The sequence below is a fragment of the Grammomys surdaster genome, unplaced genomic scaffold, assembly GCF_004785775.1.
Source record: "Grammomys surdaster isolate TR1022 unplaced genomic scaffold, NIH_TR_1.0 198, whole genome shotgun sequence".
Classification (NCBI taxonomy): Eukaryota; Metazoa; Chordata; class Mammalia; order Rodentia; family Muridae; genus Grammomys; species Grammomys surdaster.
Genome location: NW_021604643.1, coordinates 1,716,780 through 1,744,134, shown reverse-complemented (window position 1 = coordinate 1,744,134; position 27,355 = coordinate 1,716,780). Strand labels below are relative to the sequence as shown.

The 27,355-nt window shown below is 39.2% G+C and overlaps 1 protein-coding gene across 1 annotated transcript in view; it reads left to right on the top strand.

Annotated features, from left to right (window-relative positions):
- The window catches only part of Trpm6 (transient receptor potential cation channel subfamily M member 6), a 135,873-nt gene that overhangs the window by 105,372 nt on the left and 3,146 nt on the right, over positions 1-27,355 (top strand). Inside the window, exons 28-38 of the mRNA XM_028770157.1 lie at positions 692-809; positions 4,551-4,642; positions 6,407-6,465; positions 8,530-8,555; positions 10,253-10,303; positions 11,856-11,921; positions 13,836-14,122; positions 14,643-14,725; positions 15,450-15,655; positions 21,635-21,686; positions 26,395-26,501. Of these exons, the coding sequence (XP_028625990.1) occupies positions 692-809; positions 4,551-4,642; positions 6,407-6,465; positions 8,530-8,555; positions 10,253-10,303; positions 11,856-11,921; positions 13,836-14,122; positions 14,643-14,725; positions 15,450-15,655; positions 21,635-21,686; positions 26,395-26,501 (1,147 nt within the window). The remainder of the gene's footprint in view (positions 1-691; positions 810-4,550; positions 4,643-6,406; positions 6,466-8,529; positions 8,556-10,252; positions 10,304-11,855; positions 11,922-13,835; positions 14,123-14,642; positions 14,726-15,449; positions 15,656-21,634; positions 21,687-26,394; positions 26,502-27,355) is intronic.

Sequence of the window (27,355 nt, the reverse complement as noted above, 5' to 3'; positions counted from 1 at the left end):
CCTGTTAGGATCCTGTGGGAAAAGCATTTAAGGATATTTAGTTTAGAATCTTTCAAATGGTCTGAGTTCAACTAGAAACTGCATCTGAGCTCAAATGCTCATAATTTCACTCATTTATTGCTTTGAAATTTAATTGGCCTGTTGTCTCTCCCTGGGAAAGATGTAAACAGACATGGTAAACCAGCTCTCTACTGCTTTAATATTGGAGACAATGAAGGATGGAAATAGTAAATTATTTTCCAAGTTTGTACAAGTTCTGTTGGGACAGAATTCCAATGCAAGTACTTTGAATTTAAATATTTCCCTCTCTCTATAGCTGTGTGTTTTGAAATATGATCTCCAATCAGCACTGTGGACTTCCCTTGGGAACTCATTAGAGATCCGAGTTCCACCTCTCCCCTAGACCTTCTGAATAGAAATCCTGCGGGTGTAAGCTAATGGACTGCTCCTGAGTGATTTTGATGCTCATTCAGGTCCCACTCCACATTCTGGTTCTTAATCATGACTGCAAAGAAAGTGTGCACAGATGTGTGTGACCTGGTGGCCTCAATGGTGGGTTTTCTAAGTGTCCAAAATAATTCGAAATGTGGCCAAGGTTAATCACTGCCTTCCGCTGTGTGCTTCTATTAACATTAATGTAAACTATTGTCAGACCAATGTCATGTGTTTGAGCAAGTGACTTTCTCTCCAGGTGATAACAGTCAATGCCTGCTATCAAAGTGACCAATTGAATTCAGAGCCAGGAGAAACTAACGCCACTGAAGAGTTCAGCAAGAATTGGCTCTCTGTGTCCAACTTCAGCCAGATAGGTATGTGATTATGTAGCCTTAGATCCCAACATCCGGCAGAATCCTCTAGAGAGTAGTGTTTAAACTACTGGTGGTTTCTAGTATTCTTGAGTAGAGATGTGGTAAGGAGAGACTGCAGAAGCCTCTAAGAAGGGAAACAGCTCTTTGCTGCTTTATAATGCACATGCAAAGGACAAAGTTTCATTTGCTTAAAGGACTTGGTATCAGGATACAGAAAAGAAACATTAAAATGTAGATAATCTTTTATATTCAAGGAGTTTTTGCCCTAAATTGGGTCCTTCAGTCTCACTTACAGGGAGAGGAGTTTGCTTAATTTGAGAAAGCTCATGCCATACTGGTAAGGATCAGGATGTCAGCCATTGTTGGTTATTCGCCATGGCCTCCATAGAGTATTTACAGGTAGACAAGTTTAACGGTAAACTTAATGGAATGTGTGGGGAAGACTTGCAAGCAAGGCATAGCATGGAGTAAAGTGAGATGAGACAGACTGTGAACAGAAATGCACACAAATACAGCTTTGAACTTTGTGCACTCAAATATCTTTTTAAAGAAGAAGAAAGCATGTGATCAAGGAAAACACACATTTGAAATTACTTAAGACACTAAATTTCAAACAAGGTCTGCAAGATCTTCTATTTTTAAACCCTCCTTCGGTTTTGCTCCATGGTCCTAAACTACGTGGTAATTTTTCATACCAACCTCGACCCCTTGCCCTCCCCAGGGGCCACTGGGCCATTGGCCAAATCTGCAGACATGCTCTGTTGTCATGAGAAAGGGGATGCTCTTGGCTTCTAGTCAGAAAGGGACAGAGATGTTATGAAGCATATGATGTGTGGTGTACGCCTGAGGACAACAAACTGTCCAGACGAAAGCATTATGGCAAAATAAGTGAACCCTGTTTTGTATTTAAGATACAACCCTCAACAAGCCAGTGTGAATTAAATAGACACAGAGCTGGAAGAAGTATTAGAAATTAAATGGGAATTACGTTAATTCACACGTATGTCTCAAGAGCTTAGTTGTCTTCTCTTAACTCACAGATTACCAGAGACTGTGCCTTTGTCTATGTTAAACCCATGCATAAAACACAACTCTAGCCGAGCTGATGACTCCCTGACAAAAGCCTGAGCATGTAGGAGGCTGAGGCAAGAAAACCGTGTCTTCCAGGCTAAGTATAGGCTATGTAGTGAGATTTTTCATCACAGTGAAAACATAAGCAAGCCAGGAATGAAACAAAGAAAAACAAAAACCCTGACTGAAGTCTAGGACAAATCATCTCTCTTCATTTAAACATGTTATATTTAGTTATGTAGCTATATGTATTTTATAAGCAGTATAACCTATGTTTAGTGTTTATATTTTTAGGATGTATTAATTTAAAAAAATGAGTTCACTGTAATATTTTCGTATGTGTATGTAACCTGCTTGTCTTAGTTAGGCTTTTACTGCTGTGAAGAGACACCATGACCAATGCAAATCTTATAAAGGACAACATTTGATTGGGACTGGCTTACATGTTCAGAGATTCAGTCCATTATCATCAAGGAGGGAGCATGACAGAGTCTGGGCAGGCATGGTACAGGAGGAACTGAGAGTTCTACATCTTCATCTGAAGTCTGCTAGCAGAATACTGGCTTCCAGGCAGCTAGGGCTAGGGTATTAAAGCCCACACTCACAGTGACATATCTACTCCAACAAGGTCACACCTCCCAAACAGTGCCACTCCCTGGGCCAAGCTTACACAAATCATCACACTGCTTCAGTCATATTCAGTGTTACCTTTCTTGTCACCATTCCTTCTCCTTATGGTCCCTCTTCCAAAATAGTTCTCACCCTACTTTCATGCGCTTTAAAATTTAGAGTTCACAGATGAGAAAAACCTTTGGTATTTGTCCTACCTTGTCTGCCTTGCTTTACTTCCTTCATAGTTAGGGTTTTATTGCTATAAAAAAAACATGACTACGACAACTTTTATAAAGGCAAATATTTCATTGGGGGTTGTCTTACAGTACAGAAGTTTAATCCATTATTGGTCATGGCAGAAAGCATGGTAGCATGTAGGCAGACATGGTGCTGGAGAGGTAGCTTAGAGTTCTCCATATGTCTATGGAGGCAGCAGGAAGAGACAGCGAGCCACTAGACCTGGCTTGAGCTTCTGAAACATTAAAGTCCACCCCTCAGTGACATACTTTTTCCAACAAAGCCATACCTCCAACGATGCCACTTCCTATGAGTCTATGGGAGCCATTTTCATACAGATCACCACACTTTATTTGATAACTTCTGTCCATTTTCCTCAAATGACATCATTTCATGCTTTATACTTATTCTTAGATTATAGTACATCATTCTTAAATACTTATTATCTTTCCAGTGAATTTCAGACAGGAAGATATGTGTATTAGGAGGGTCTGGGAAGGAAACTGCCTGACCCCAAGGGCCCAACAGATCTGATGAGGCTTAGTGTCACCCTTGGAACACATATTGACTTGAAAAGCTTTATTGTTTCTTTTGAAACCTCTTAAGAAATAATTGGAAAAAAAGTAAGGAAATAAAATTTGGAGAGTTACAAGGCCCTCTTCCAAATCGCAGTCACAAGTAGCTCAGGTTGGCCTCAAATTGAATGTATAGCTGAGGATGACCTTGAGTTTCTGCTCCTTCTGCATTTAACTCCTGCATGCCATTGTTTCATGTGTGCATTGCCATGCCTGGTTTATGCAGTGCAGGGGAATGAACTCAGAGCCCTTGCACACTGGGAATTCTATCAACTAAGCTGAATGTCCAGTTCTCAGGGAGCTGTCCTTATACACTCAGAAAATTTCTAAGCATCCTATGAAAATACAAAACATTCTTTTCTATAATATTTTTGTTTTTAGTGATAATACAGTACTGTCATTGCAATTTTATCATATGCCAATAGCTTTCTTTGTATTTCTTACATACTTTTTTCTAGAAGAAAATTACATGGAAAAATGTAGTTATTGTCTCTTACATTTGTTACAGCTCTTAGCTTTGTAGATTCCAGGTGTAAACATAATAATAAAATAAAATCTATTGTCTAATCTAAGGAAAGCATAACAATTAAGCTGATTGTATCATTTTTCTGTCTTTTGTTGTTATTACTACTTATTGTCCTTTTGTGTCTGGTGCCTTTATGAAGGAAGGATTATTAATTTACAACTAGTATATTTTAAATATATTTTAAAGTATGGGTAATAGAATGCAAGAAATGGTGAATATAAAATGTTGCTGGATATGTTCAGAAAAGCATCATGGATTATTTAATTCCTGACTTTGATAGAGAAGTAAAAGTTAGGGTAGGTGTGGTGGCTCAGTGGGTAAAGTGTTCACTTAGCAAGCCAGAGGACATGAGTTCAGTCTCCAGATTCTATGCAAAAGTTGAAGAGAAGCTATAAAGTTGTCCCGTAAACTCCATGTGCAAATGCCACATGTGCATGACTTATAATAATTATAATAATAATAAATACAATTTCAAAAGAGAAGTAGAAGCTACTTTAAATCTGAATGCAGCTATAGAAGAATAGAAACAGAACATACAGTTTTCAATTGCTTAAAGAAAAAAAGGAAGAAAATGAAACTTGGTGAAACTTGCTAAAAATAGAGAAAACTACATCTAAGTTTAAATAAATGTACTGTGTCCAGATTTTTCTATTTGGGAAATGTGATTTGAATGTAACACATTTCAACCAATTTTCTAATTTCTTTTCTTTTAAAAACAAGGTTTAGAACCTTATATATACCAGAAAATGAAAATGAAGGAACTCGAACGACATACCACACAAGCCAGTGACCACCTAAGGCAGCCACAAGAGGTAAAAATAGTTTGATAGTTTTATAAGACATTTGTGCCTGTAGCTCTTTACTTTGCTGCACTAATTTTACCCCACAGCCCATAACTTGCCTCTATTTTAACTGGCATTGGACTGAAATCCTTGGGAATTCAATGATCGGGTTGATCCTTGCTTGAGTTTTAACTTCTCCACATTGGTCCTTTGTTGATTTTGTTCTCTTTCCTTGTGTAATTTGCTTCTCCTGGGCATGCTCAGATAAGAGAAGACGTTCATCTTTTCAGATATGTGAACATTGTCGCATGCTAGAGAAACAGTCTCTCTCTGGAATGCTTTTCAGAGACAGATCCTGGAAGAGTTACTGTGAGACAGATTTCAACTAATCTAAGAAGAAACTTTTACCAATTGGAGTCTTTCAAGGCTAGAATGATTGATGCTGGAGACAATGAATTCCTACTGTGATTAGTCTAGTATAAGATACAGGGAATGGGAAAACATCGCAGGGAGAAGGTCTCTCTGTGGTTCTTTAATGCCCAGATGTTCAATTTTGTACTCTGCATCATTTCCACCTACAAATCCATGCCTTGTTTTGTGATGTCTTCATACATGGTGTGTGATGCAGAGTAACCCAAGGAACCTGATTTTGCTCTTGGTTTGAATAACTGAACTAGAGAATTATAAACATTACTTATATGGATATTCTCAGGTGTTCTTATAGCAATGACATCTAACAGATTTTGAAAATACTATGAACGTCCAGTTGAGGATAATTGGATGCAGAATCTGTGTTTAAATCCCAATTCTACCATTTACATTGATATCTTCTCCATACGTGTATGTATCAGGCTACATGTGTCAGTTGGCCTGTGAGTGTCATTATCTCTGTAAAAGTTTATCTTCAGTAGTATTCAACTGAGATAACTCTCAGGAAAACACCTAGTGCAATGCCTGTCTCAAGTAGACCACGTCTCAAAAAATATGACTCAGATAAATGGAATAAAATGAGGTAAATCCAGCACAATACTCTTTTTGATTCCCTGTCCCTCCATCACCTGAAGCAGTGATGAATTTATGATAAGGATGTCAAGATGTAATGTTTCTGGATACCTAGACCAATGAAGCTCATAGAGCCAAAGGTTATTTTGCTTGTAGTTTGAGTGTCCAGTCAATCCTGAGCCTGATAGGAACAGTTAGAGTTGAGTAGCAAAGTTAGGATGCTTGCTCACACATCTGTAGACCAGGATGCAGGGAAAGGGGATGCTGACTCTTACATGGCTTTCAAATTTCTCTTTTTTTAATTCACTCTGGGACTTGCTGTCTTCTTCCTTCAAGGTGGATCATCCCATCTAAGTTAATCCTCTCTGCAAATATCTTCATGGACACACCCAGAGGCTTACCCCATGTGTTTCCCCTGCCCTGGCTGTTTCTTACTATGTTAAATTGACAATTAAAAATATTCATTGTATCTGCCAAGTCAGACCTCCCTTGCTTCTTTCAGACCATGAACTGATTGCTCCATTGCTGTAGAAATTTTTATGTATTGTGCTTTCCTTTCAATGTCTCCATAAAAGCAACTTCATTCATTCTATTAAAAAAAATCAACTATGGAGGTATCCTCATTACATGCCGACATTATCCATGTGGTCTTTCTAGTTTGTGTTTCCTTGGTTTGTTAAAAGGGAGGTCCTGCACCAGGCAGAGGGAGAAAGAGTGTGCTTGGCTGCTGTGCCACTGGAAGTATGGGGTCGAAGTGCTATGACGTTGTAATATCTGTTCCCTTCTGCACAGGACCCAGATAAAAACCCCTCATGGAATTCCACGAGCACTAGCCTCAGCAGGAGTTTTCTGTGAGTATTTCTGTGTGGTTTTTAGATTCTATTCTCCAAGATGATTAGGAATAAAGGTTTAGTACAATCAGAATAGGAAGGAAAAAATGCATGTGAAGTGACAAGATATTTCTTGTGTTAGCAAGAATTGGATAAATTATTCTCCACATTTTCCAGTTTCTAGTAATAGTTCACCACCCAACTCCATTGAAGAATACTGTGTTAACACACACACTTTGACAGCAGGTGAACAATTCCTTTGTAGTATCAAAAAGCACACTCACAGGTTGATCATTATATCTTTTCAGCTAGGTAAGATTGTGAATGTGGTTTACAGAATAAAAACAACAGTCATTTTCTGTCTTAAAAACCAGAAGACCTTATTAAATTTATTCTCTATATTTAGAAATGTTTTATTTACTTTTATTTAATATGTGCGAGTGTTTTACTTGCATGTACTTATGTATATGTGTGCAATATTCATGGAAGCCAGAAAAGGGCATGTGATGCCTTGGACGTGGAATTATAGACAGTTATGATCAACTAGGTGGATACTTGGAATTGAATCCAAGTATTCTGCAAGAGCAACAAGTGTTCTTTACCACGAAACTGTCACTCTAGGCCTTGTTCACTGGCTTTCAAAAGCTACTCCCTTCCATGTGTTCCTTTCACAGAATGAGGGTGATCTTTGTTTCCTGGTTTTCACTGGCACTGTAATTATCGAGACATCAACTCTGACAAGGATTGAGACAGTGAGGGAGAAAAGATGGGAAAGAGACAATATGGTTGTATATTCCTGAATTCTGTTTATTCAGAGAAATAAAATTTGAAATCCAACCAAATAAAGATGATTTTATTTTATTTTAATTTTTTAAGGGGCATGATCTCATTATGCTGCTCAGGTTTGCCCCAAACTCTTGGGCTCAAGTGATCCTCCTGCCTCAGTGTCCCAATTAGCTGATGCTGCAGGTGTTTGGCACTATGCTGTGGTGATGTTTCCACTCCACATTGTGTATATGTGGTGTGGTCTGGTGTGTGTGTGTGTGTTGGTGTATATAAATGTGTGTGAGTGTGTGGTGTGTGTGTATGTATGTATGTGAATGTATTGGTGTGTGTGTGTGAATGAAACTATGAGTGTATATGAGTGTGTGTGAATGTATATATATGAATGTGTGTGTATGTGTGTGTATGTGTGTGTATATATGAATGTCTGTGTGTGTGTTTGTGTGTGTGTGTGTGTTTACTTTTGTAGTTACAGCATCAAAATATCTGCAAGGCTATGGGATAGAGTAAACTCACTTCATGTGAAGGCCAGTTGATATAAAGAAGGTAGAAGGTAACTTACAGTTATGGTCCTCAGTTCCATTGACATGGCCTTTCTTGGGAATTGCCACCATAGCCCCATGTACGCCTGCTTCTAGACCTAAAGGACATATGACTTTCTTCTCTCAAAGGTTCAGTAGTTTGTGCTCATGCAGAGTGGTGGGTTATTGCAGCATGAAATTAAACAATAATTGTAATTGTACTTCCTTCCCTAAGGACCCTAAGTACTGGAGATATTCTTTGAATGCATTTATTCAGACTTGCCCGTGGCCACTTGTGCACTTGAGCAGGGCAAGTAACAATTTAAAGCAAGCTAATTTCAGCCTGTGAACATTTAGGGGCCACGTGGGCTAATGAAACTGATTTGTGGGCTTGTCCAGAGACGTTCTCAGACTCATTTGTAGGCATCTGCTTTGCATAGTTCAGGCACCCTTTAGTTTAATTGATCCAGAACAACACAAACACAGTTAAATCTTATGTATGTTGTGTGATCACACAGCTAATTAAAACCACTAACACCATCATTTCTCAATTAGCTTGGGGCATAGATAAAAAGTAGTTTACATGCCTTACTGGCATTAATTTTTTTCTATGAAAATAATTGTATGGCTACAAAGTTTTCTAGTGGTAAAATGGGGTAAGATGGAGCAGAGATTTCCATACACATATGTTGATTTCTGTTTCATATCATTTTTCAGTGTTTTGGTAACTGAAAGACTTAAAACAGCATTTTCTAAATAATTGCATTTGTTCCCCAAACAGAACAAGAAGCTCAAATGAAGTTGACAGTAAGTTTTTATATTTAAACATTTATTCTTGACTTCCTTTTATCTTACTGGTGGTAGAGTTCCTTGTTCTGTTAAGACTGTATAGCTCTTGACTTTGTATTCTCTTTTGTTTTGTGGACAAATACAAAGTAGGAATTCAGCATAAAAATAGAGACATCCCAGATAAATAAGGAGTGATGTGTGGTTTTACATTTTTGTGCTGTTTGTTGGATTTTGTGGTATTGAAGATTGAACCCAGGGTCTTGTGTTCTCTAAGCACTTTACTAGTGAGCTCTGTCCTCAACTTGGAATTCTTTGAATCATCTCTTTTGACTGTAATTTTCATGATATTTCTCTGAATGAGAGCAGAGCCCTTGGACTCATTTTCACTTTGCAAATATTGATAGTGTTATAATTTACACATACAGGAAGCCAATCACACACTTGCATGTGGAAGCTTTCTCCTATATGGTTTCAGAGAGACTCTGTGCCCAAAGTGTTGACTAGGGCCTGCACATACAGCCAACAGCTGTCTTCGAGATCTTTTTCTTTCTCTTACATAGAGTACTGTGCTGTCTGGCATGTAGTTGGTCCATGCTCAGTTAAAATATGTTAAATAAATGTAACTAAGGTCTTGGAGCTCCTGAGACATTGATGTCTTGATTGGAACTCAGCTTTGTCACTGTCAGATGATCATGACTTTCTATCTTCCAGGTGACAGTAGGGCAATCCAGCAGCCTTGGTTATAAATGATTTTATATCATTTATACTTAGCAAACTGTTGTGATAACAGTTGCATGTTTCTCTCTAGTACACTGTATTTACATTTCTAAAGTCTGAGCACAGTATCTTACTCACTCCCATGTCCAGTGTGACTTGTAATGGGAGCTGAAAGTCTTCATTACTGACTAAGTTCAGAAATGGAAGTCTTTTCTGCTGACCATAGTCCCCAGTATGCCACCTTGAAGGATGCTTTCTCCATTCTTTATCTGGCATCAGGAGCCCGGACATTCCCTAAATTTGGGCTCACTCTGCTGTTTACTCTAGTAGGTGTAAAACAGTTTTCACCAGGGGACTGAAGTCTCTCCACTTTAATTTTGATTTTCATGGAACAGCAAAACCATTTCAAAGGATTTCTCTGGAGCCTTATGATTTAGGGATGGAACAGATAGAAAAGAGTGAGTTAACACTGGAGGTGCTGTATTTCCAACACAGGGTCCTGGTACAGCTTAACAAATCCCATGATGTGATACTGGCCACCCCTTCTTATGTATCTGGCACACGGTAATGTTTTGTCATTAGTTTCAATCAGTAAGGTAGTATGATAATAACTTGGCATTAATATTGTCTTTGCATGGGTAGGTGCATCTTGGCAAAGAGCTCAGAGAATCATGCTTCTGGGATGTTGTGATGGGCAGCTGCGTGCCTTCTGTAACCCAGAGGTGTAATTGGTTCAGAGGAAGTGTAGTTTGAGGCTAATATTACCTGTCTTTCTCCAATTCCCCATATAAATATGCTTGGAGATATTACACCAATGTTTGGAAGCTGTCAGGATAGCAAGCAGCACAATAATGCATTAAAGAATATTGGGGAAGCTTTTCTGGATAGTGAGAAGCTATTCTGATTAAGCCATTGAATAGTAACGTTGAAGGCAGTGTACAAACATGTATTTATCTCCAGCCAAGTAATTAAAATGCCAATCATTTCTATGATTTCAGAGATCTCAGCCTCCTTAAAAAGCCCTCAAGAGCCTCACCACCATTATTCAGGTAGGAAGCATGTGTGCACAGATGGGTCAACTGAGCTAAAATGTGTGTGATTCTGCACTTGTAAACACGAGCAGCCATCAACTCCACATTATTGATACAGCTTCAATTCAGAAAATTGTTTACTCTAATGGTTGGAATAATTAGACTCAGAAAAACAACTTATTGGAATTTAAAAAAATTCACATTAAAAAAATGTGTATGTGTGTTGGCAAATTTGGAAGAAGATGCCCTTGGTGTCTAAAATTTTCTTGTAAGCCAAAAACCAGTGCTAGCCAAAACCCAGATAGCTTAGTGTTTTGAACATCTTCTTTTGTACTGTTACCTTTTTGCCATTCAGGGGCTTGAACCCAGAACCTTGCTGGAAAAGTGAGCTATATACACCAGCCTGATCCCAATATTTTGAACTGGGAAAGGGCAGGCTTGAAAGTCCTTCTTAAAGGTAGGGTGGTACTGTCCAGATCCCTCAGTAAACAGAACCACTGAATAGAGGTCATCCCTTATAGAATAAAGCCAACAAACGTGCCTTGGAAAGATGCCATTAAACAGAGACGTCAAGGGTCTCTACTCTGTTGTTAGGCAATGCTTCACAGCACTTCCGATGTCTTTCTTTCAGAGTGAGAATGACTGTCCTCGCCCCTTCTGAGGGACAGTCTGATGAAGGGCTAGTTGAGAACTAAGAGGCACATATTTTGAGATGCAAACTAACTTAGACCAGCTGGACTTATGCCACACTTGGTTCCTCCGGGGTCACAGCTCAGGTGAGATAACACGAGGACAGGGCTTTTACTGAGTTTAGCACTCAGTGTGAACAAAACCTTACCGGCACTGTAATTACTGGTCTTATTATATGAAGGTCATTTGTTTAGGGTCCCATAATAAACTGTCTCATCCTGAATTCTCCTCTGTGGTGAATAATGGATCTGTGGATTCCAGCCTTCTCATTCTAGGCTCCTATGACTGGCTCCTATACCTCAGCAGTAATCTATTATTTTGACTCTAACTGCCAGCTGTAGAGAGTCTCTAGCGAGGAATACTGTAACTCACAGACTCTGATCTGTTAGGCTATGGCTCTTGGCAGGAAAATGCAGATCATTCACTTCTAATTAAAATTAGTGTTCCATTCTCTCTGGGAAAAAGAAGACAAACTCCACAAAACCAACAGTAGATGTCCCCACAGACCACTGTGCGCTGAGTTTGCTTTGGAAAAAGGAAACCGGAGAATGTGGAACATAGATTAAAATCCATTTATAAGAAAGAATGGCACACTATTTGAATTAGTGTCTCATTTGTTACTGGGAGAGTGAGAAGATGGCCCCTTCACAGGCCATGTTATATAACCTCATAGAAAAGTTTCCTAGACTAAGATATCCTTCTGGTTTGAGGCATACTTTATATTTAAAACTATTATTTATAATAGTTTTTGCTTGTGAAAAAAATAAACAATGTTTGAAATGAAATATTCTGGAATTGATGTGTATTCTTGTATGTGGGGCTTTCTGTAGGTTTAATTGTTGATACAGTCCTAAATTAGTCAATCTGTTTTTGTTTGCAGCCATTGAAAGGAATAATTTAATGAGACTGTCTCAGACCATACCATTTACACCAATCCAGCTGTTCAGTGAGTAACATCTCCCCCTTCTTGAGGCTGGGCGAGGGTAGACTGAATGTCGGCATGCAACAGAAAAGAAACCATGTGCCTCATTTGACTCACAAATTTTATTTTGTCCATGTTGTAGATTAAGGAGATTCACTTCCCAAAGTAGAGATTCTTGTTAACTACTGTGGGCAGCATTTAGGGTCAGAAGCTGCTCGTATGGGGCTGGGACCTACATGGGTCAGCGGTTGGGAAGCAAGCGTGATCCTGCACCTGGCATTCAGTGATTCGAGGCTGGACACACGCATAGGGAAGAAAAGAACAAACCAACCTTATATAATGAACACAGAAGAAAGCACGACATGTCAGTACACTGAAAGCTGAAGGGCATGGGAAGAAAAATCCTTTGTTTGTCGTTTTATATTTATTTGTTTTGTTTCACATACATGGATTGCTCTTTCTTCCGACTGCAAGTGTAGTTTTTAAAAGCTGGAGAAGTAAAGAGAAGTAAGTTCGTGCTAGCCAAGGGTACCCAAGGTTTTCTGCTTAGCAGGATAAAGCACAGTTGACAGTATAACAAAGGTTCCCTACACTGCCTTCCCTCCTCAGGCTCCTCACACTGTTCCAATGGGGGAAAGACCAGGTTGGCTTCTGATTGTTTATGCAGATGCTTCCTTCTTCCTCTTGGCTCCATGGTTCATTTTGCAAATCAGTAGCTCTTCTCTAAAGTCCTAAAGGAATTAGGACTCCAAAGAGCTCTTCAGTGGCATTTACTTTGAGCATCAAGAATAAGCATTTGAGAATATACCACACATTCTCCGGATACATTTATTGATAAGGAATTAGATACAGGGGTGAGAGAATAGATGGCTTCCTTTCTGATAACTTACTATGGTGCTCACAGAAAACAAACAAGAAGGCAAACAATAACAACAACATAAGGGTATATCTGAAGTAAAGCTATAAGGAAGGTATAAAGGGTATAAACAATGGATTGCAACCTCAAGAGAACCTCTGTGTGTTCTATAAGCTTAAAATAGGAGCAGTGTGTTGTAGATAGATTATTTTTAAGAGAGGCTACGTCTGTACCTGAGGTCCTAGCTTGCTCTAACCCTGATGACATACGTAATCTGTACAGCAAACCACTGAAACAGAAGTTATCATTCATTCTTACTGATGGGGAGATGGAGGATTTTAGTAGCTTGCTAACAGGCTCAAAAGAAAAAGGTAGGATCTCAGGGTATATGACATTGCAACTGAGTGATTTCCACTGGGTAAAAACATGCATTATTGGTGGAGTAAAATTACCCTCTGCAGAGCAAGAGAAATAAATAAAACCACACCCAGAAAACAAAATCCATAATGTTTATGTATAAAGCATGGATATACATATAAATATGTGTATATTATATGAAGGATAGTTATAAAAATACTTGCTCCTTAGGGGGTTAGTAATGAATAACTACAGGTTAAATTGTCTCTGTAGAATATTTGTCTCTAGCCAGGGTGTCATTATCACATGCCTATAATCTCATCATTCAGGAGGTAGGATGAAAGGACCAAAAATCTGGAGCTAGCCTGGGATACATAATGATTGCTAGCTAGGTCAGCCTTAGTTATAAAGTAAATCATGCCTCCAATAAAAAGTCTAGCAATGCTGACATAACCATACTGCTTTTAATACTGATAACTAGTTAGTTTATAGTAAGTACAACTTAATTCTTATATGCCATTTGATGGTTTATTCCTCCTTACCCTCCTCACCTTCACTAGAGGACAAGTCAGGTCAATTTGTACCTTGACTCTGCTGTAGCTCCTGCTAGCTGTACCCTCCTCTGGTCACAGGGACAACTGACCTGATTCTCACTTGATCTTCAGGGCACTAGTCACACTCCAGACCTGGTATTTTATTTAACTGGCTTTTATTTCTTATTGCAGCAGGAGAGGAAGTGACCATCTACAAGCTTGAAGAAAGTTCCCCTCTCACCCTTGATAAGAGCATGTCCTCTTGGTCCCAGCATGGCAGAGCTGCCATGATCCAGGTGCTGTCACAAGAGGAAATGGATGGGGGCCTCCGTAAAGCCATGCGAGTTATCAGCACCTGGTCTGAGGATGATGTTCTCAAGCCTGGGCAGGTTTTCATTGTGAAGTCTTTTCTCCCAGAGGTTGTGCAGACATGGTATAAAATCTTCCAGGAGAGCACGGTGCTTCATCTTTGTCTTAGGGTAAGCCTAAACCTTAGACACTGAAAGCCTAGGAAGAACAAGATAAAAACACAGAGGTCTGGTTACGTCTTTAACTAAGGTGTTTTTTTTCTCAACTGAAGAGAGTCTGTTATGTTTGAAGGTGGTGGTTTTTATTACTTTTGTTGTGAAGGACATTTGCTTTGGGGGTATAGAGTGGTAGATGGTAAATGATATTGAATGTTGGTGAGTCTAGGAATGGTTTGATCTTTAGTATCAAGACTATGTTAGTGAATAATTATTTAATTTTTCTGAGAATTTCATGAATGATATATTTACATTTCTACTCCTGTCTCTCTCTCCAACATCTCCCATGCCCCCTGATATACTCCCAAACTCATTATGTCTTTTCCTATAATTATTTTGGATAACTGACATTGATTGCATATGCATTTGATATATATATATTTTAAATATTTCTCCCTTCCTTCCTTCCTTCCTTCCTTCCTTCCTTCCTTCCTTCCTTCCTTCCTTCCTTCCTTCCTTCCTTTCTTTCTTAAAGGAAATTCAACAGCAAAGAGCTGCCCAAAAACTCATCTATACCTTCAACCAAGTAAAACCACAAACCATTCCCTATACACCAAGGTGGGTAAACCTGGCGCGTGGCTCTTCATTATAAGAAGAGTCCCTGTTAACCTCTTCTCAGCCCCCCTTAGACATGAGAAGTAACAGACCCATGGGGAAGTTCTCCAATGGTCTTTTTTGGGGTTCTTCCTTCCATAGTTATACAAACTGGTATAAAGATAATTAGATGTTCCCGATGTATCTTGGTTTAGGTTCCTAAACTCACGTGAGTGGAAAAAAGTTCAGACAGATTGATGATCAACATTTCAATTAGGTGAGACAGGCAGATGCTGGGTGTAGTTGCTAATGCCCAGGGGTATTATGGCCTCAAAACATGTCTATTTAAAGCTTAGTTGCTTCCCTAGCATCCTAAACCAATTAGGAAGTTTGCAATCACGAATGCTCACGATTTTCCCTTGGGTGTCTTCATATGCTTGTATTCACTTACTGAGGCAGATCATAACTTGGTGTGGAGGAATTAGAATAAAGCCTTTTCTCTCATTTTACAAGAAATTTTATAGAGCCTGGCAAGAAAAAATGGATCCGGTACTCATAAAAAAGTTGGAAAATTTTTCTCAAAGAAAAGGGAGGCAAGTAAGCATGGGAACAAACCTCCCAGTTGTCTTGTTCCTTCCTCCCATAGAAAGGCCAAGGGTAGGTGAGCTGTGTGGCCGAGTGCTCTGTAGGGTAGTTGCCATGCTTACTATATAGTGGGGGGATCATTGGCTTCTTTTGTCTTACACAGGTTTCTCGAGGTTTCCTTGGTCTACTGCCATTCGGCCAACCAATGGTTAACCATTGAGAAATACATGACAGGGGAGTTCCGGAAATACAACAACAACAATGGCGATGAAATTGCCCCCACCAATACCCTGGAGGAACTGATGTTGGCTTTTTCTCACTGGACCTATGAATATACCCGGGGAGAACTGCTGGTTTTAGATTTGCAAGGTAATAAATTGAAAATGCAGAAGACAAAGTTTCCAGAAATTTCATAGGAACTAGGGTGGACATATGGAGGTGTTCTACCTAGCTTGGTAAAGAGCTATAGGTTCTTAGTTCAGAGATAGTGCACACTGATGACTATGAGTACCCAATTTGCTGTTTTTTTTCTTAGATAGAGGGAGAAATGTAGGCACAGAATTGGGTTTAGATCTTAAACATTGAACTTGATGAGGAATGATTTTTGTACTTTGTTCCAGTGTTATCCCTTTGTCTTATGCTTTCCAGAAAATTTAGATATGTTTTCACATACATGAGAAAGTTTAAATTCTGGATACTTTCATTATATTGAGTTTATTGCCTTAGTAATTTATAATTTAGCTTGCCTTCTTTGATATATCCCTTGATATGACAGTTCAGGGAAGTCCTTGGCTCCAAAAGAGAGCTGCAGTGTACTCTTATTTAATGGAAGCCTTTGATCAGGGAATTTCCCACTATCCCTACCTCCTGCTGGATGTCTAATTCCACAGAACATCAGAGTGTCTCCAGCAGGCTTTCCTTGTAAGGAGGACACAGAATGTGTGTTATGGCTGTAGTTCTTGGGCTCATGGATTGGAGCTTTGGATTCAAATAAAGGACTTGGCCCAGAAGCTGTCATAAAAATTACTTCATTTAATCCCAGAAACAGCACCTCGAACCACATGTTATTGATAATTTAGGACCAGAAAGTTTAAATAACTTGCCTCAGGTTACACAGCTCTTAAAGAGGAAGCAAGATGTAGACTTAAGCTGGTCTGACTCTATATATCCTTTCCACTTCCTTTTACTGCTGAGTTTGAGACTGTCATTCTGAAAGGAAATAATCATCTTAGGGTATGTTTAAGCAACCTAAACTTTCTTCACTTTTCAGTTTTTGGAAAAAAACAGGTATGGAGGCCTGGGGATGTTGAGATTAACATTCCTGGGGCATCAGGATCAATGTCTGGAAATATGCAAAGTCAGTTTGAAATTTGGATTGCATGTTCACTGATCTATCTATACGTAAAATGCTGCATACATTACTAAGTATGTCTGCTGTTTGATATTTCTGGTGTTCTCAAGACTGGATTATATTTCTAAACCTCAAACACATTTTTTTTCCAGAAAGGAATATAAACTAAATTAACATGTCCAAAAGAATTCAGCTTTTTATACCAGCAAGCACTTGATGAATATATGTCCAGAGCGAGGATGCTAAAGGCATCTGTTTTGTGGCTCTAGCTGGAGAGACACTGATTGTTTTCATCTGTGTTCCACTGTTTGTGTTTTTTCTTTGAGTTTTGGGTGGGGTTGTTTAAAAAAGCAAAAGCAGAAACAACAACAGCAAACAACCAAAGAGAAACTTGAAGGAATTAATGATGACTCTTTAGTGTGTTTTGTATTTCAACTTGAATAGGGTTTAGTTTAATGATGTTTATGTTTGGGGAATTTTTATGTCTCTTAGTAATCCAAAGTGACATTAAACAGAACAAATGCTGAGGTTATAGTCTTGGAGGGGTGGGGTGGGAGGGAATTAACTTTATTCTTTTCCTGAGTAATTATGTGAATTGCTGAAATAGGCCACTACACGTCAACTATGTCAAAACATTGTCCTTCAAAGAAGGTATGAGTAGACATCACAGAGCACACAGAATAGGTGTCGTGAAACTCATGGAACTTATCAGGGGGCTAGATAATTGTTGAGCTGAATTCATGGAAGAGCACGCAGCTATGCCAGTGATTATAAAGCTATAATGATATAATCTTATCAAGGTTTGAAGGGAAATTTGTATTTTAAAAAATTTTTTTTGTTCCCTTTTATATTGCTTTTTCTTTACTAGTATTTCTAGTTTTGGAGAGTTGATGTGCTCTGCCAGGATCCACTGTGAACTAGCTGTTCCCTGAGGAGCAACCACCTCCTTCATCTGTAGATGGGAAAAATAATCTCATGCCTTTAAGTCATTTAGCTATTAAGTCGTTCAGAAGCTCAGGGGAGGCACGTTCTCTGCGTGTATCAGACCTTATTCCTTTGAGGAGAGGAGAGATGAACTTGGGCAGTTGGTCTTTTTCTCTTTCCCCTTCTCTTGTTTCACCCTTCCAAGAAAAGTGCCGCTGGTTAACCTGGAAATGGCTGTAACAGGCCAGGAAGCTGAACTCTGAGGAGAAGTGTGACCAATTTCCCATCATTTATAATTATAATGAAGTTTCCTGGTTTTTTTCCTTTAAAAAATTTTATGTGGGAAGGCCTGAATCATCATCATTACACTTGAAGTCCCACAGTTAATTCCCAGCAGTGGAAATTAAAAACAATTGTACTTCAAATTAGAATATTGTTTAGTTTTTTTTCTTATTCTATTTTTTAATGGATTTGTGGGGGGGATACAGTATTAAGTTTTTTATTTGATAAAGCAATTTCTAGAAAAAGCACCCACATCATCATGAATGATGATACAAAGAGATATCTTGTTCGTATAGAAGGAGTACAAGGCCATTGGCCTTGCCAAGTTAGATAAGGTTCTACAAAAGTTTCTGTGTTTTCTCTGGGTTTGGGTAAAAAGAGGTCATCAGTATATAGAGTAATTGGTTATCAAATTATTTTTCTTGTTCTATATTCTCCAAATATCAGGAGAGACTGAAGTAAGATGGACTGGCCTGGGTGGCTCTTGCGTGGCAGGGTGAGCTTGGTAAATTATCCTGACTAAGAGAATGTGGAGGACACTGAACTGTTGATCTTTGGGGCTTCTCTCTTTCTCCACAGGTCATAAAACCTTTCTTCCATAGAACAACTCAAAATGTGTGCTTAGGAGTTAGGGTTTCACATATAAACATCAGTCAATGGGTTAAATACTCTTTGTTAGGTGTTCTGTATGTGTTAGGATATACACTTATGGGGAATGAGATAGAAACAAGACTTTACCCCTGATAAGAAGATAATATCTCACTTCATGAGAGGTTCTAGATAGAGTAAAAAAAATTAGAATAATAGCCAACATTTAAAGCTTCGTATGAGTCAGATACAGCTCATTGAATTCTCTCAGCAGCCCTCTCTGCTAAGGCCTGGGATGCTGCACTGGGATGCTGCACTGGGATGCTGCCCTGGGATGCTGCACTTTTAGATGACAAAACCAGGCTTCAAAGAGATTAAGTAGGGTACCAGGCCTCACAGCCAGAACATGGCACAGCTCAGGGTGAAGCCTCTGTCTTATAATTTCTAAACAAGCCATGAGATTTAAATGTTCTCTAATGAAATTTAGACAGATACCTCCCCCCTTTTGAACCCTACAAAGATTTTCTTCTTTACTAACTGATAGTGCTTCTTCGGCTACTGTACATAGTCCTGGCTTAAATTTACACTTTACTTAGACATGGGCCTAAAACTTTAATCACTGTCATAAGCTCCACGCTTCAAGTTCAGCCTGTGCTTAATTAAAACGATAGAGGCTGTGCAGCTGTCGGCCTGGTGCTGGGATACACTTCTGCCTGTTACTCAGTTTGTTCACTCCATGGATGTAGGGATGCAGGGGCTCCCTCAGCTGCTCCTTGTCTAAGTGACAAGAAAAGCACAAAGAACTCCTTCCCATGGCTTTGAAAATGCAAGGGCTCAGCAAGGTCTGATTGTCACACTTCCCTTGTGTTTGTGTATCGGCCCAACTTTTTCTTGCGCTATTCAAACTCAGTGTGAGAAGTTGCCAGGCTAGGGCTTGCTAAAGAGTAGACTCAGAGAGTTCACAAACAGTGATAAAAACCTAAATTCTAACTTATTGCCACTAACCCATATCTGGAATTTACCATCTTCCTTTATAATCTAGACCACGGCCCACAGTGACATCAACTGTGATGCACGAGAAGCTGTAGATACTAATGCAGCACCTTGGGATGCAGGCAGATTATTTAAAAACACTGTTTGTAATGATCACTTGTTAGATATGCTAGCGGGTAGCCGACCCACGTTAGAGCCTGTCATCAAATGTAATAATAAAGAAGCACGTGTATGTATTGTAATACAGCGGTTAAAATATGTTGATAACTTTTTCAGGATCATTGGTGTCCTTTATGTCTTATATATTTAAATGATATGTGTCAAAGCTTTCCTAAAAAAGGGCCCTTTAGCCTTACCAGATTCACAGAGTCATGAAACATCCCCCTCCCCACAAATACTGAACAATTTTGCTTTAGGCTCCAGCCTACTCCAAGTTATTTTCCTAAGGAAATCAGTTTCTTAACAGAAAAGCCTGTAAGGATTACAGTTTCCTGTGAAAGGGTTACTATTCCAAAAGACAGAGAACACAGCAGAAATTTTTAAAAGATACTGCTTAGAAGATACAAGCTTTTTGCTTTTAAAAAGATACATAGTTTATTTTTTAATCATTTTATTTTAATTAAAATATAATTATATTATTTCCTCCTGTTCCTTTCCTCTCTCCATTCTCTTCTTGGCCCCTTCCTCCAACCTCTCCCGTGTATCTTCCTCCATTCCCTTTCAAAATCATGGTCATTTTCCTTTGATTATATGTATTGATTATATATAGAGAGAGACACAAGCATATGAATATAAATATGCAGAGTCTATTTGATTTTGCTCATATGTATATGATTTCAGGGATGACAACATGGCATTAAGGAACCAATGTTTGAGCTCATCCTTGGAGAAGACTAATTTTCTCGTCTCTCAGCAGTCCTTAGTTTTCTGTAGTTCTTTGTCTAGGGATGAGGTCCCTTGATATTTCCCCCTTCCATTTTAACAAAACAAGAACATTTCTCAACAAGTAGCAATACATAGCAATAGTCTAAAATTCATACAACTTTTAAATAATCACCCTACAAAGCTAATGTCTTTCAAGCAGAGGAAAAAACTCCCGGTTAGGGGATGATCTCAAAAGTTGTTGGGTATACCTAGTTGTCTCATTGCTGTCCCTAAACTGTCATCACTGTTGGAAACTAGCCCCTCACCACATGCAAGCTGTAACAGAGGCTGACTGTGGGTGTTGAACCCAGTTCTGATTAAGTTCAGCCTTAAATTGCACCCATGTTATCTCTGTACGCTTTGCTGTTTTCCTTTCAAAACTAAACTTTATTGAAGATACATCCCACATAGTACACAGAGCATAAGCCTACACCTCAAAGAATCTTCTCAACTGAACACCCAGGTGGAGGCAGCTCTCACATCAAGAATTTGGTGTCATTTTGTTCTACTGTTTATAAGTGCTATATATAGACACAGCATTTGATGTGTCTCTTTGATGCATAGAGGCTGTACCTGCAAAACTTCCCAGGATCTTGACCTTGCTAAGCACTGATGGAGGCCATCTAAGGAGACCATGAACTAGAGGGAGGAACACAGCATTTCCCCAGCTTTAATCCTGTTATGGCCACTTCTGGGATAAGTAATCTTTGGCAAGTTTCTCAATCTCTTTGAACATCAATGTACTCATTGATGTAAATGAGGATAAGATGTAAATTGAGGATATGAGGATAATATTTTTCTTTCATGAGAATTAGAGAGAGTAAAACTAGTTGCCCTAGCGCATACAACTGAAAAATGAGTGGCAGATACATAGATCTACTGATTGATGCCACTATCATCATTAAAACACTAATTTGTGGCCAGGTATTTATTAGTTCAGAGGGGACTGTTTCAGGAGACACTATATCCAATAACTTTCCCAAACAGTTTCCATAGCCCCTTTAATTAGCATTGTATTCAATGTACTTACTGTGGAGTGAATGAGACAGGATCTCACAGTGTAGATCCAACTGGCCCAGAATTCACTATATAGCTTAGACTGGCCTTGAACTGGTGACAGTTCTCCTGCCTTAGCCTCCCAAGTGCTGAGAGTGAGTCACTACATCTGGTTTGAGTATAACCTTAAAAAAAAAAAAGAAAAGAAAACAGAATTTGGTTATTATTTTTCTGCATTTCTAAGAAAACGAACTCTTACTTACTAAACGGATTTTGTTTCTTCTTTTGAGGTGTTGGAGAAAATTTGACAGATCCGTCTGTTATAAAACCAGAAGACAAACAGTGAGTTGACTTATGTGTTATAATTTAGAAGAGTGCCTTCAGTTTGTTCATGTTTTAAACATTATTTTTAATTGTTGCATTAAGTATAAAGGTTATATGTATCAATGTGTATCATGTAATGTTTTGTTATCTGCATAAATTACATAATGTTTAAAGGTTCTGTTTTCAAAACTTAAGAAATCAGATTTATTATTATATCTATGAGTACTTTGCCCAAATGTATCTTTATGCATCCTGTGAGTGCCTGGTTTCCATAGAAGCCAGGAGAGGGCATCGCATTCCCTGGAACTGGAGTTAACAACAGTTGTGAGCGCCATGTGGGTGTTGGATATTGAACCCCAGTTCCTTTGGAAGAGCAGGACATTTTGAGTGGAGGTCTGTCTGAGTTTCTTAGAAGATTTTAAGAACATATGTGTCTTTTATGTCTCAGAAAAGTTTTCCAAAAGTTACTGCACATCGGTGTAAAACAAGATTTTTAGACTTAAGTCAAGACTTTCCTATTTCAAACAAGATTTTCTAAGCCACTTTAATTAGGAAATGAGTAAAATGAAGGAATAAAAATGAAATACATTTAACTCTAGAGCTGGGGTTAGTAAGCATAAGTAGAGATTATAATGGTCAGTGCAGTCTCCAGACTTTGGTTGCAAATTCAACTCTTGAGTTTTCTACTGGTCTAAACCTAAGGGGAAAGGTATAAGATTGGCCTGTTTTGGGGAGTTTACTTTGACATAAAAACAATGCAGTAGTAGAAGTAGCTTCCTTTGCTGTCTTCACTGTTGGAATGGCTGCCTCTGCTCCCAGCCAGCTACTTTACAGGCAAGCCAAGTAGGAGGTGGGAATACCAAGTGCTGTCCTATAACCATCACGATATTAGAGCTTAAAGCCACAGGGCTTAAATATGAGGTATCAGATTGAATAGGTTAATTCAGAGCCCACCTACACAGAGGGCTGAATCATTCACTCATCTTTTGAATTCCCAGGACATTTTCTGGTTTTTGGAGGACTTGGCACTAAGCCTTTTACAGTGGTTTTTAAGTATGAGTTGCCATGTGGTCCACAGGAGAACTTGTTAAAATTGGTTGCTGTAGTTGTGCTTGCAGAATTTCTGATCTAGTTGTTCTGAGGCAGGGCCAAATGATTTGGATTTCTAACACATCACAGGTGAGGTCCATGCTGAGGACTAAGGGCACTTTGAGAGCCATGGGTCGAACAACGCTTTTAGTTCTTAAAGAACTTCTTTTTAAACTAGGGCGAAGTCTCATCTGTGTATAGTTCATGGTGGCCTTGAGCTTTGGACCCTCCAGCCTCTGCCTCCTGAGGGCTGAGATTATACTACCTAGACTGGGTTAACGTTGTTACTTTTTGGTCAAACCAAGGGCCTATACTTGGTGGCTGGGCCATAGAAAACATGTAGGGCTAAATCAGTCAAGATTCCTGACACAGTAAAATGTGGAAGTTTTACTGTTTTCTTCTCCTGGATCTCATTAAATAATCAATGCTGCTTTGCACCATTCTTTGACTGAATGATTTTACTAAATGTGAGTGTGGCCCATCAGCAGGGTCCTCTGAGAAGATGCTCATCTACTAAGAGTATGTTTAGGTATTGTTGGCTTGGGTGGGTTTGGGAAGATGCAGATGATCCTAGTGCTCTTGTGCATCACCCAACTCCTGTGATATCTGTTTGACTATCAAGTCCATGTTGGATTTGTGAGTATAATGAACTGTTTTATTTTTTAGTTTAGCAGAGCTGGTGTTTTCAGCTAAGCACATTACTTGGTCAGCAGTCTTGTATGTTCAAGGGCTTGTATTAGGAATTGTTTTTTCTCTACGAGAACTTTCTTTACAATTTTTTTTTCAGTGCAGAATTTTTGCATATATAATGAACTGAGTTTATGTGTATTCTGTCTATTGTTCATTAAAATCTGACCTTGGCATATATCACTTAATATGACCTGAATCCTCCATCTTTTTAGAATCTAAGATTATATTATCCTACTTGACAGTTAGGTATGTAATTGCATTCTATAGGAAGTGGATTTCAATTTCTATTAAGGTCACATGGCGAATTTGAAAAAAACCATGCTTACGCTTGGCATTCTATTGCAGTGTCTGAATAGGGCCCTCCCTTCTGTCCTTTTTTTTTTTTTTTAACTCCCTCAATGTAATTCTATGAAATTATTATGGCAGCTTTATTTTCCATGACTTGAGGACAGCCTCTCCTGAAACGAATCGAGTGGTTTCATTGTGGGAATGCCCAACTCTGTGGATTTGTTTTGCACAATGACCTTAAGTTTGATTTTACTCTCAACTCGTTAGTTCCATTAGAACTATATCTAATTAATCAATGATGCCCGTGAGTGTGAAATCTTTGTTAAACCAAGTCTGAGCCAAAGGTCAACATTGCCACCAGGGAGAATGCTGGAAATGCACGCTCTTTGAGCCTTCTCTGTATCTAATGAACCAGAATGTAAACCTTCATGAATTCTTCTGGTGAACCAGTATAAATTCAAGGTGGAGGTGCACAGATTTAAGCAATTAATTTCACCCATGTAACAACTCCGTTAGTTTTGATATCAGTTCACACATGAGAAAACTGAGACTCACTTAAGGTTCTAACTTTCTTGTGATGGGAAAGAATCATCAGAAGGGAACAGTTTTCTATGAGACGGGATGATGCTTTAGAGAATAATTCTAATAGCCTTGCTCATGCCTCCTCCCACTGTTCCTAACCCTCTCTAACATGCCTCGTTGATTGGTAGTTTGGAACTGTATCTTTTTAGCCCACTGGTTTTTACCTGATGGTTTTGAGCATTTGACAAGTGTGAACTAGTGACGAGATATTCTTTAGTGACTGTGTACAGAGGGCACTAACTGGACTTTCTTTGTATGTAGAACCAAGCTACCAACTGCTTTAACTGTGTTGTTAAAAAAAAATCTGGAAAACAGCTAGTTGTGTTTTCTTTGAAATTTTAGTTATCTGAGACAGCAAGACTCGGAGCATGCTATGTATGCAGTGTAGTTGCAAATGTAATGTCCCTACATCACTCTCTCCCTGCTCTGGGATTTTTGACCCTGATCAAAATCACATTTTGTAGTGATTTTGATTATTTTATTTTTTACTTTCACACAGCTCATAGAGGCAAATAGCTTCCATATTTTACTTGAAGGTATTATATCTTAGTTGGGTGTCTTTATGCCTCCCTGGGGTGACAGAAATGGCTCCTGGGGGATGCAAACAAGTGAAATTTTCCAATGAGGTCATGCAGAAACTCCAAAGGGCATTTTCCATGCTAATGGCTGAACAAATACCTTTGTCTCTCACTTTATCAGATCTTAGAGTTCTGATCTAAAAACCAAGTGAGTCTGCCTTTTTTTTTTTTTTTTGCCACCTTCAGTAGTTTCACCTGACTAAGGTAGTGTCTCTCTAGCTGGACTGAAATCCAGGCGTAGTTAAACAAGAAGCAGCTTATGCTGCCAGGTAAATACCACCAGAGCTGTGCCTTGTGAGATCGATTGAGTGACCAGGAAAGTTAATCCCCAGTGTCTTTCTAGTCTGCCTTCCCCAGAGGCTTTCTCCACCTACCCGGCACGGAGCGGGAGGCAATCTGAGATCAAATTGACATCAGCCCTCATCCTGAGCTTGGCACATCTTCAGAGAGCCACTGTTCTTCTGCCAAAAGGAAGTGGAAATTGAGATAAATGTTTCAATCCTCGGGTGGAAAAAAAGTCCATTTTTACACCATGTCCCTTTTGAAAAACCACATTCCTCAGAAGCAAAGTTTATTGTTTCCCTTTGTGATAGTCTGCTGTGCTTTTCCCCCACTTAAGACGTGGTATTTAAGAGCGGTAATTGAGTTCAGATTTTAAAATGTGCTGTTTCCACTGTGCATGTCATTAAAATGAAATATTAGCTTTCATAAGCTTTCTTTGGAGGCATTTCTGTGTGCTCCGTCCTGTGTCACGGGGAGGGTCAAAGTCTCAAGAGTAATGGTCGTATGCAGAACATGTCTAGCATCTGCTGAGAATCTTTATATTAGAAAGTTCAAAATGTGTCTCAGAGATACCAACACTACTTGTAATTAATTCTATTACTTACTCTGGGCATCTGCCGTCTCTTTTCACAAACTTTTTGGCTAATAGCTGTCTTGGCTTTCCACAAAGAGCTCTGTTAAAACAGTTTGCACAGTCAAAAGTGGCTTTTAAAAAGCCAGGAATCTAGGTGCTCTGGTGTCCAGTGAGGTGTTTGATTTTGGGAAGAGTCATTTTCAGAAAAGTATTTGGGTGCATAGCAGTGCATAGGTGCCTTTTTTTTAGAAGGTGTATGCCACAGCAAAGTTATTCTCTCCTTTACCTTTGGGGTGTTTTAGTAGAGCATATGATAATGAATGTCTTTCTCTCACACCATATGCATTAAAAAGGGTTTCACTGTATTTTGTTTTAATGTACCACATCGAAAATTCACTCTTCTATCAGATTAGTGTTGGAATGAGTTTCACAGTAGGTCTTGGAGTTGGGTACAAAGATTTAAGTGCATTTGAATTTTAAATTTGCAAACCTAACATTGTTACTTCCCCCAAAGTGCTCTGTTCTTTGTTGGCTCCTTTAAGTGGCTAGGTTACTATGGGATACTGTTCGCAATCTCAGAGAATCCTAGTTGGACTCCTTTTTCTCAGCTGTGATCTAATTGATATTCTGATATTTCCTCTAGATCAAGAGGGATGGTGTTTGGACCGGCCAATTTAGGGGAAGATGCAATTAGAAGCTTCATTGCAAAACATCGCTGCAACTCCTGCTGTGGGAAGCTCAGGCTGCCCGGTAAGCCTCCAGCTACTCTGTTTCTTCAGAGAAACTCTCATAGAATAACAGTTATTATAACTTGGGATCGAGTGAAAATCTTAACCGCATTTTTATCTCACTCGCAGCCATTCACAAGCTTGACTTTCTGACTGAAAAATTTCAGGTCTCAGGAGGGATTAAAAAAGGACAGGGATTTGCTTGAGGTTCTGCCAAATTGTGATAAAACAACCTGGGGCCCAAGGCTTGTCACAGTCACCCCACAGAAAATGTTCCACCTACTTAAAGGGAATGAAACAGGACGAAGGCCCCTCTCTTCCCTTCCAATGTCCTGTTTGCTCGCTCGCAGACAGCAAGCCTGTAGCATTTTTATTCGGTTCCAGCTTGCCCATTGGGCACCGGAGAGGGTGTGGCTCAGAGAGAAGAAAGGCTGTCAGTTAAAGCACTACTTTAATCCTTAACAATCACCTCTTTATTCACTCGTTTGTTTGTTTGTTTTACAGCTGTGGGCTTAGAACCCAGGACTCTGTCATGCTAGCCAGCACTCTACTACTGGGTTACATTCCCAGCCCCCACACTGAAGTTTGATCCCAGTGTGTGTGCCTGTGTGCTTCAGAAATTCTGGCTCTGCTGGAGTCTATTTGTCCTTTTCAGAAAGGAGGCTTGCTGTCTGCTTAACTCTTTTTCCTGGGTCATAGCAACAGTCTACTTACACTGGAATTTCACATATCAAAAGATACAGTCCTGAGTGGGACATGTGACTACACCTATAACTGAAGATGCTGCAGACGCAGAGGCAGGAGGATCACCTTAGTCCAGGAACTCATAGCTTGAACAACATAGACACTCTGCCCTACCCCTCCCCCCTCCCCCCC